Source organism: Terrapene carolina, unplaced genomic scaffold, assembly GCF_002925995.2.
Source record: "Terrapene carolina triunguis isolate 2854851 unplaced genomic scaffold, T_m_triunguis-2.0 Scaffold926, whole genome shotgun sequence".
NCBI classification, from domain to species: Eukaryota; Metazoa; Chordata; order Testudines; family Emydidae; genus Terrapene; species Terrapene triunguis.
In genome coordinates this window covers 7,663,276-7,673,481 of record NW_020665277.1, presented here as the reverse complement: position 1 = coordinate 7,673,481, position 10,206 = coordinate 7,663,276, and the positions used below count along the sequence as shown (strand labels likewise).

The window sequence follows — 10,206 nt, the reverse complement described above, 5'->3', positions numbered from 1 at the left end:
AGATGTCGCATATACAATGAACAAAGGTTAGAACAATTGAACTACTAGTAAATTAGCACAATAAAGCTTAGCATGAGCACAGAGTATTCTGGGAGATTTTTACTAGTTCAAAGCCTAACACCCCCATTTCTAGAGTGGGAATAACAGTTTAGAGAATATTACAACTGAACTGAAATGCAGCTGGCATTGCCGTTCTTTTTGGAGCAGGTTGTCATGGATAAAGTCAGCACTGCAGGGAAAATTGCAGGTCTTCACCTACACACACGGCAGCGCAGCCATTTCAGACTCATCATTCTCTTGTATTATTTTATTCCCTCCAAGAACGATGAGACAACAGTGACATAAAGTCGCATCTCATCATCGCCCTCCGACAGACAGGCACAGCCACGGATTTCCCCACTTGAGGAACAGGGAGACACTGGCCTGGTACTGCTGATCAATTTGTTTTGTGGCTGTTTGATTGATTTGTGGACTCCAAAGTGCAGTCCTGACACCAATCATCTCTGTCCCAGCTGCAGCCCATAATGCCCACAATGGAATGTTTCGGTACCTCTAGGGTTAAATGCTTCCATCTCCAGGACTACACAAAATAATTTTAACAAACCCAGCACCTAAGCTTGTGTCTACTTAGTGAAGAGGTGGGAACATTTCAGAGTGGGAGCAAGTTCTCCCTCTTTTACAGGCTTTGGGAACAAGGTGAAGTGAGAGATTGAAGAAGTTCCCTCCATCAAAAACAAGGGTCAGGCGTCTCTATTCTGAGTGGGTGCTCTGGTGTTTAGTAAGATATGATGAGCGAGCAAAGCGCTTCCCACATTGAGCGCAGGAATATGGTTGCTCTCCTGGGTGGGTTCTTCGATGCTGAGTAAGAGATGATGAGCGAGCAAAGTGCTTCCCACAAGGTATGCAGGAATATGGTCGCTCTCCTGAATGGATTTTCAGATGTTCAGTGAGAGATGATGAGTGAGCAAAGCACTTCCCACACTGTGTGCAGGGATAGGGTCGCTCTCCTGAATGGATTCTCTGGTGGTTAATAAGGCCTGACAATTGGGTGAAACTTTTCCCACACTCAGTGCAGCAATAGGGTTTCTCTCCAGTGTGGATTCTCTGGTGGCGAGTGAGATGTTGTAGACGGACAAAGCCTTTTCCACAGTCAGTGCAGCGATAGAGTTCCCCAGTGTGTACTCTCTTGTGTCTAGTGAGACTGTTTGGATGACCGAATATTTTCCCACACTCAGCACAGCGATGGAGTCTCTCCGTGCTATGGATTTCCCAGTGTCTCCTGAGACTTTGAAGGAGACTGAATTTTTTCCCACACTCAGCACAGCAATGGGGCTGCTCCCCAGTGTGGATCATCTGATGTCTAATGAGATGTTCTCGTAGGCAAAATTTTTTCCCACACTCGTGGCACAAGAAGGGTCTCTCTTCGCTGTGGATTTTCAGGTGTCTAGTAAGACCTGAAGCAACTTTGAAGCCTTTCCCACATTGGTTACAGCGATGGGGTCTCTTTTCTGAGTGGATTGCCTGATGATTACGAAATGCTGAAGAATTCATAAATCGCTTTCCACACTCAGCGCAGGCATAGGGTCTCTCTCCTGAGTGGACTCTCTTGTGGCTGTTAAGAGCTGATATATGGACGAATCTTTTTCCGCACTCAGCACAGCAATAGGGTCTCTCTCCCGTATGTATTCTCTGGTGGGCAATGAGATGCGATAACCGGTTGAATATCTTCCCACATTCAGAACAGGGATGGTCTCTCTTCTTTCTGTGAGCTTTCCCATGTGCCCTGAAATCTTTCTTTCTCCTAAAGCTCTCCCCACACTCGCTACAGTGATACAGTTTGTGTCTCCTATGAACCGTCCAGTGGTGGCTTATCAGTTCTCTCTGCACCTTGAATTCTTCCCTGCACACACGGCAGGTATATAGGGTCTTTCTGGGCTCAGCTTTTCCCTCTGCAGGAGGCTTTAGATGTGGCCTGGATCTCCTCTGATGGCCTCTTCGGGTTCCTGACTCCTTTCTAGTCAGGTGCTTCCTCTGCCTTTGGAGCCTGCACTGCCTCTTGCGGTGCCTTCCCCGCTCAGTTTTCTGGGAATGGCTCTCCACTGATGTTCCTGGGAAAGGGCTGGGTGACTCCAGGTTGCCAGAATCTTCCTCAGGAGTCTGCCCCTCAGCCCTGCTCAGGTTCCTTGCCCCTGCTTGGTGGGCAAGAGAATTCAGATGTTATTTCTTGTGCTGCTCAGAAATGGAAACCACTAACATTCCCAGCAGGAGGATGTGCCTAAGGGAGCCCCATGCCTCTCCCCTCAAGCAGGGCTAGCCATTGGCAGTTGAGCGCAAGAGGGCAATCTCCCAGAGACCCCAGCGCTGGGGAAGGAGGAGAAGATCAGCGTCTCATACGCCCTGATAATAGCCCCCCAAGCAAACGTGAAAATCAGCCCCCACAATTCTCTCCCTACTCTGAGGCCTGTCTCACTGGGGACAACAGCATCACCACACACCAGCAGTGACACCCCTCTCCCAAGGGACACACACGGAACACTCACACTGTGATGGATCCCAACGTCTCCATGTTCTATGGAAAATGGGAGAGGGGGAGAGACTGGGGGAATCTGCGTAAGGGGAGAGATGGGGTTTCTAGGGGGATGTCAGGGTGAGGAGCTGTATCACTTCTTGTGTTTGGGCTTCAATCCCTATTGTAATGCTCTGTGAGGGGAGAGTTTGCAGCTGATGGACGATTCCTGAAATGAGCTCTCCGGCTTCCACTGCTGGAGAGGACAGGTTCCCTACCTGCTCCAGGGAAAGAGCTTTGTGTGAGGAAGAAGCCCAAGGAGCTTTCAATTGCTGACCAGTCCCAGGTCTCCTCTGCATCTGGAAAATCTGCACCAAGACAAAAGGCCATTAATTGACATTATATGGACTAAACGAACATCACCGAGAGAAGCCCTTTCTCCTGCACTGTAAAGTACTCATTTATAATCACTGTTGGACAGTGGGTTCCACATAGGGTGACCAGATGGCCCGATTTTATAGGGACAGTCCTGATTTTGGGGGCTTTTTCTTATACAGGCACCTATTGTCTTCCACCCCCAGTCCCGATTTTTTTTTTTTTTACACTTGCTATCTGGTCACCCTAGTTCCACAACACACAAGAGGGAAAGCTATTTGGGGCTTGACTGTTACTTTGTATTGTAGTAGCACAACTGAGCTTGTGGTTTCATAGCACCAAGTGCTACACAGAGAGATCACCCTGATGTTGAAGAGCTTATATACCAAATAGATAAAGGGGGGAGAAACCTGAGACAAAGGAGTAACTTGCTGTTCTAATAATTGGGCCCACAAATTTACCCTAATTGGCAGTTTAATTGTAAAAACTGTGAGAAAGTTTATAAAGTGTTACAATATCCTACAACACTAAATGCTGATGGGAAAAAGTGCAAAATATAAACAAGACAATGGAATTGGTCCAAACAAAAGAGGCTTATAATGCAATTCAAGGACAGTGATAAAATGATGGCTGTAAACAAGAGAAGTATGGAAATGGACATTAATGAACCAAAATGATAGAATTTAAGCCTAACTGGCAGAAAAAGAATGAGGGGATGGGCTAGTTTGCCCATTACTTCCTTTAAGGGTTTCTCAAAAGAAAACACTTTCGGGGGAAAATAAAGGAGCGGAACTGAATGCATCCCTTGCTGACTGAAAAAACAGCAACAGCAGGTGTGTGCCAACAACTGCTGTGGTGAGCGATACCATCATGCTGCCACCCTGAACTTCTTTTGGGATCCCAGATCTTCTTCATCCTTATCCTAAGAGATCTCCTAACAAGACTGAACCAGAGAGAGGGAGCCAGAGGATATTGCCACCGTTACCAGTTCTGGCTAACTCCCCAAAATCACCTGGAATGTGAGATTTTTGTCCCCCTGTCCCTCTTAACTCCCATGAATTCTTTTCATTCCCCACATATTTCTTCTCTTTCTTACTCTTCTCCCTTTGCCTTCTAGTAAATAAGAATCTGGCTTAGCTGGCCACAGGGCCGGCTCCAGGGTTTTGGCCGCCCCAAGCAGCCAAAACCAAAAAAAAAAAAAACAACGCTCCCCACCCCAACAAAGCCGCGCTCACGATCTGCTGCGGCAATTCGGCGGGAGGTCCTTCACTCCCAGGCGCAGTGAGGGACCGTCCGCCGAATTGCCGCCGAATACCTGGAACTGCCGCCCCTGTCCGGAACCACCGCCCCAAGCACCTGCTTGAGAAGCTGGTGCCTGGAGCCGGCCCTGGCTGGCCAAAACTGCCATAGTTTGCAACATTGCTGTAAGCCTGTGATCAAAGAGGCAGGCAAACGCATTGTCCAGAACAGACCAACACTGTTACAGGTTTCCCAGGCAGGTCTCCAATTGGCTGATCAGACCATGTGCCATGCCTGTGTTTCTCCAGCAGTGAAGCAGCAAGTAAGAGTAAACCCGAGACAGAAGCCGCATGTTCTATCTTTGCTATTCTTTTCTCTTCCCTCTTGTGTGGGTTCGTTCTGTTTTGTCTCCTAGGAAACGGGATCGGATTTTAATAATATCAACAACAGCTCCAGTCCATTTCAACTAACTGCTTCTCTTTTCCCCAAAAGGACAGTTATTACCATCTTTAATACCATCTAAAAGACTTTCAAACAGAGGCCTTTTGTCTAAAGACTCTCTTCAGCTAAAGGGAAAGGCAACAAGGGACACTGTCAAAATAAAAGTCTTACATAATACCTACAATGACAACTCTTTTTCCTTCTTTTTCTGTATATTTAATAAAAGATTAGAAAGAATTTGTCATGGTGTTTCCATGGCATAGAGCAGGCTACTCTCTCTGTATTCCAAACCCCAAACCTTATTTAACACTCTTGAATGTTGGCCATAACAGTGTCATGTTAACACCTTTGTCTCTTTGGGCCCATATAGTCTATATGAATTAATACAATATTGTCCAAGATCTGCCAGCAGCTCATTGGCAGAATGAGGAATACAGTCCAGGTCTCCTCAGTCCCACAATATGATGTTGCCTCCCAACCAGTCCTGGAGAATAATAAGGAAATCTCTTATTAATGTCAACTGAGAGCACAAAAATGCGATGGAACGATGTTGGGTCCCTACAAAACTGGGCCTGAACTTGGAAGGGAGATTCCCAAGTGCTGTTCAGCCAATAACTCAGACAGCCAGCTAAGGATTACAAACACTTTGGTGGACAGGATTAGAATTCTAAATGATCTTGACAAACTGGAGAACTGGTCTGAAATCAACAAGGTGAAATTCAAGAAAAACAAGTTAAAATTAGTTCACCTAGAAAGGAAAATGAAATGTACAACAGAAAATGGGGGATAACTGGCTTGGCGGAGGTGCAACAGAAAAGAATGTGGTGGTTATAGTGGATCATGAATTGAATGAGAGCCGACAATGTGATACTGTTCTAAAAAAGCCTAACAACAATACACTAAGGCCTGGTCTACACTTACCCCCCAATTCGAACTAAGGTACGCAACTTCAGCTACGTGAATAACGTAGCTGAAGTCGACATACCTTAGTTCGAACTTACCGCGGTTCAGACGCGGTCCACACGCAGCAGGCAGGCTCCCCCGTCGACTCCGCGGTACTCCTCTCGTTGAGCTGGAGTACCGCAGTAGACGGCGAGCACTTCCTGGTTCGATTTATCGCGTCCAGACCAGACTTCGATCCCGGAACTTCGATCCACAGCCGCCAAACTAGCGGCTGGGTGTAGACGTACCCTTAAAGACTAACATTCTGGGAAGTATTGTCACTTTGGCCACAATCTATCAGGATTCCAGCTGCCTTCCTTCAATCCCTGCACATCAGTTTAACTCCTTCCTCACCTGGGTGGGTTCCTCTCAGGATGTCCCCATCTTCATCTTCTATAGGACCCGGCCCACACAGATTTTCTCCTCGCTCTATGCTGGAGATCACCACTGGCTTGGGGGCTTGGATTCCTGCTTAGAGAAAAGCATCACCACCCATTAGATCTAAGCTGAGCACTTCTACCCACAGAATTCTTGCACTTTGCACAGCTCCATAAGCAATGTTTGTTAATTAGGCAATGAGCTAAATGTGAAGGCTAATAGGCAATTTTTTTCTATGGAAACATGTACTGCAACTTATGGTCAACACTCCTGGTGCCCGGCAGTGGCGGGATATTGAGTAGCAAACAACCTGGCACCCGTGGAAAGTGCAGATGGAGAGGACTGCGGTGTCTAAAGGGATTGAGGGGAACAGATGGGGCAAATGCTGGCTATTTCTCCTTGGCCTAGGAGAGTTACTCAGTTACCCAGCACCCCCTCTCTCCTGTGGATATGTTTACATAGGAATAAAACACCTGTAGCTGGTCTGGGTCAGATGACTTGGGCTTGGGCTGCAGGACTGCAAAATTGCTGAGTGGCTATTTGGAGGGAGGGTCCCAGAGCCCAGGCTCCAACCCCAGCATGAATATCTACACTGCAATCTTTAGCCCCGCAGCCTGAGCTCTATGTCATGAGTCAACTGACCCAGGCCACCCATAACCATGCCGGGGGTCTTTTATACCAGCATAGATGAACCCAGTCTGTCTTTCTCCTTAACTGTGGTGTTGGCTGGCCTCTCATCCTGTAGACCTGCAGAACACATGACCCTTTTCTGCTCATGTGCTCTGTCTGGGGAACTACAAGAGCCAGGATTCTCTTGCATTAAACTGTGGAGCAGTAGTGACTATGGGTGGAAGGATCTCCTTTTGAAGATATGAAGTGTAGTTATAGACGTATCAGTCCCAGGATATTAGAGAGACCAGGTGAGTGAAGTAATATCTTTTACTGGACCAACTTCTGTTGGTGAGAGAGAGAAGCTTTCCTTTCCCAGACCTGAAGAAGAGCTCTGAGTGGCTCAAAAGCTTGTCTCTCTCACCAACAGAAGTTGGACCAATGAAAGATATTACCTCACCCACCTTGTCTCCCCATGAACTAGCTGCTCTGCTCAATGAAACATGCCTCTATCCATCCACACCCATGCACCCCTCCTTCAAACCCCATAAACACCTTTCTGTGTCTCCGTGAAGCACCCAGTGCACTGGGGCCCTGATCTCACAGACACGGCTCCTCACCTAATGAGACCAGAGTCTGGTAATTTTCCCACATGACGTGTCTGTAAAGTTGCTTTTGCTCCTCGCCCAGCAGCACCCATTCTGCTGGGGAGAAATACATGGCCACATCCTCAAACGTCACCGACATCTGAAAGGACAAACAACCCAACTCAGCATGGCAAAGTTTACACAATGATAAAGGAATAGTTATTGCAGGTGAGGCAGATGTACAGTGGTCCACGGAACTGGGAGGTTTGAAAGTTTGTACCATTATTATGGGTGTGGGTTTGCGCCGTGTAAAAAAAGTAATGGCCAGTGTTTTCTGTGTCTGTGATTCACCCCACAGTGGTAGCTCAGGAGCTGAGCCTGGCCCCCTGCTGTGGTGTTGTATCCTGGCACAAAGAGTAGCACCACTTCTGCAGCGTCATCCTCCTGACCCTCTGTCATGATGGGACAGGCAGGCCAAACTTCAGTTAGTGTCGCAGCAACCTGGAGCACCAGGTCACAGTCCCACTCACATTTAGCCAGCACTCCTGACCCTGTGTCACCATGCCGGAGGGCTGGGCAGACCAAACCTGAGTAGCACTGCAGCCCCTCCAGCCATGATGCAATGTCCAGAGCAGGGCACTGGGCCCAGCCAGCCCCAATGGACCCTGCTGGAGCCACTTCTACGGGGTGAATGTGGGGCACTGGAGTAGCATTGTGAGGTGAGTACAGGGTTGGTTCACTCTCCATTCGCTCCCTCCCTGGGCTTGCCCTCTTTATTAGGCAGGAATTAGGGTTACATTGTTGTAGCCGTGTTGGTCCCAGGATATTAGAGAGACAAGATAGGGGAGGTAATATATCTCTTACTGGACCAAGAGCTACATAGAGCAGAGTCCTAAAGCCCAGACTCCACCAGAAGCCCAAACGTCTGCACCGCAATTAAACTGCCTTTAGGGTTAGCCCCATCAGCTGGAACAGCCCAGCTGCAGGTTTTAGTTGTCCCCTACACAGACCCTGGGAGCCCCAGCCAGAGAGCTGTAGCTCAAGCAGTAGCAGCCCAGGCTTTTAGCTCCGGAGGGCTCTGGTTGGATCCCCAACACGCCGGCCGATGGGGCAGTCAGACAAGGAACCTCCCTCCCCCGCCCCGCGGTAGCCAGGGACTCTGTTCAGCCTCCCGCAGCGCCACCCATTGCCAGTGTGTGCAGCGGCCCCAGCCTGGCCCCGACCCCGGTCTCCCGAGCAGGCTGCTCACAGCCCCAGGAGCACAGGCCAGAGGAGCTGTCAGCCAGGACCTGCCCCCCCAGCCCCGCCTCCAGCCCCGGCCGGTGCCTGCTCTGCGGGAAGGGGGAAGAACCCGGCAGCCCCCGGAGCACCGCCCCGGGGAAGGGGCCCGCCCGCCCCCAGGAGCGAGGAGAGGGTCGGTCGGGCTCTCGCGGGCTGGGGCGCGGACCCTGCCGGGCTCCGCTGCACAAACCGGCCCCTGGGGGGGTCTCTCCGCCCCCAGCAGCTCCCTCCCCAGGCGGCGATTTCCCTCCCGCCCCGGGCCCCGCTCACCGCGCCGGGCGCTGGGGCTGCAGCCTGCAGAGGGGGCTCGTTCCGCACGCGCAGCTCGGGACGGGCTCAAGACTGAGGCACTGGAAGGTCTCGCAGCAATTACTGGACGTGTCTAGGCTGGGGAGGACTCGGAGCTCTGTGGGTTTAACCCTTAAGCATCTCGGTCGGGGAAGCTTTGTTACTGGCCCAGCCAGCAGTGAACACGAAGTGAAATCGGTTCCCTGTTGATGGTTCCCATTCTTTATTCAAAAGAGCATTTTGTAGTAATTCATCAGTGTGCGATGCCTTTTCAAACATTTTACCATAAGAAATCTGATTGAATTTCATAACAAAAACAAGGAGTCCTGTGACACCTTAGAGACTAACAAATTTATTTGGGCATACGCTTTCGTGGGCTATAACCCACTAGTTCATAACAATGTATATACATAATTATACATTATTTAATAATGCAATATTCAAATCTGGAATTGGAGTGGCTGAAAGTGACAAAATATTTCTGGGAGCGCCCAGAGTGCCATTGTGGTGAGACAAGAATATGCCATTCCCAGAGCTGAAATTCCCTGTCTGGGCTACTCTCTGCCAAATATTACACCCCTGTTTCTGTTTTGTGTCTCATCTGACAGTAGCTATAGCACATGCACAAAATAATTAACCAAGAGCAATAGTCAAATCAAATTGTTGCAGATCCAGAGGTAATGTTTTCACATAAATTATATGGACAGTTACAAATTAAGAAGTCTATGGGACTAACACTGCTTGCTTTTTGGATAATAAATTAATAAATCAGACAAATTAAGAACAAGAGCAATGGCTAAGGAACTTTTGTATTGTGTTATAATTAGGAAAAATTGTTATAATTAGTGTGTATATTTTGCTTGGTGCACAACAAAAAATATATGAAGAAACTATCAGGCACACCTGGCCACCAAATAATCATGTTTATTATAGATATAGAAACACACAAGAACGAGCTGAATGCAGACTATGCTCAGACTGATTTCTGATGGCTTCTAAAACACAGATCACAGTGAGCATCATTAGAGGACTCTCAAACAACTTACAAGGATACTCCCGTATTCCCAAACACACTACACTACTAGTTAAACCCTTCTTTAATGTTGCTGTGAGTTGCACAGTAGTAGTGTGGCTCTTGGTATACTTTTCAAGTTACTTGGAGAATTCTTCATCTGTGCTGGAATATCTCTCCACTTCCTTTCCTTTTAAATTCCAGAATTCCATCTCTCCGTTTGGAAACATATAAAATGGTTCCCAGTGTTCTATGTCATCCTAACAGTTTGTACATATAATGTCAGCACCTTTGCTTTAATAAGTGCTAATGCTTATTTAGATAACTTTGATGTTCTCTACTGAACTAATCAACATTTGGAACATTATTTTAAATATGAATATTATATACAAGTAACACTGAAAAGGGCTAAAGAGAGGGCAGACGAAGGATTTATCTGGCCTAGGAACATTTCTTTCTTTGAACAGCCATAGAATGTATCTGAAAAGATGCAATACTGTACAGTACTTTAATATAATACCCCAAATGCATTTTGTTTTCTGTCAACT

General features: G+C 47.9%; 1 protein-coding gene across 1 annotated transcript; it reads right to left on the bottom strand.

Moving 5' to 3' along the window:
• Nucleotides 1-216: 216 nt before the first annotated feature.
• LOC112124855 (gastrula zinc finger protein XlCGF57.1-like) lies at nt 217-8,693 on the bottom strand. Its single transcript, XM_026661058.2, has 5 exons — nt 8,629-8,693; nt 7,111-7,237; nt 5,858-5,971; nt 2,785-2,874; nt 217-2,192 (listed from the first exon to the last, which is right to left on the bottom strand). The coding sequence occupies exons 2-5, from the start codon at nt 7,235-7,237 to the stop codon at nt 751-753; spliced, it is 1,773 nt and encodes a 590-aa protein (XP_026516843.1). The 5' UTR covers nt 8,629-8,693; the 3' UTR covers nt 217-750.
• Between the last annotated feature and the right edge of the window lie 1,513 nt (nt 8,694-10,206).

Coding starts and splice junctions, on each gene's coding strand:
- LOC112124855 (XM_026661058.2), bottom strand. CDS start 7,237: ATGTCGGTGACGTTTGAGGATGTGGCCATGTATTTCTCCCCAGCAGAA. Junction 2,875..5,857: donor CCTGAGAGGAACCCACCCAG/GTGAGGAAGGAG, acceptor GTCTTGGTGCAG/ATTTTCCAGATGCAGAGGAG. Junction 2,193..2,784: donor AAGCTCTTTCCCTGGAGCAG/GTAGGGAACCTG, acceptor TTGCCCACCAAG/CAGGGGCAAGGAACCTGAGC.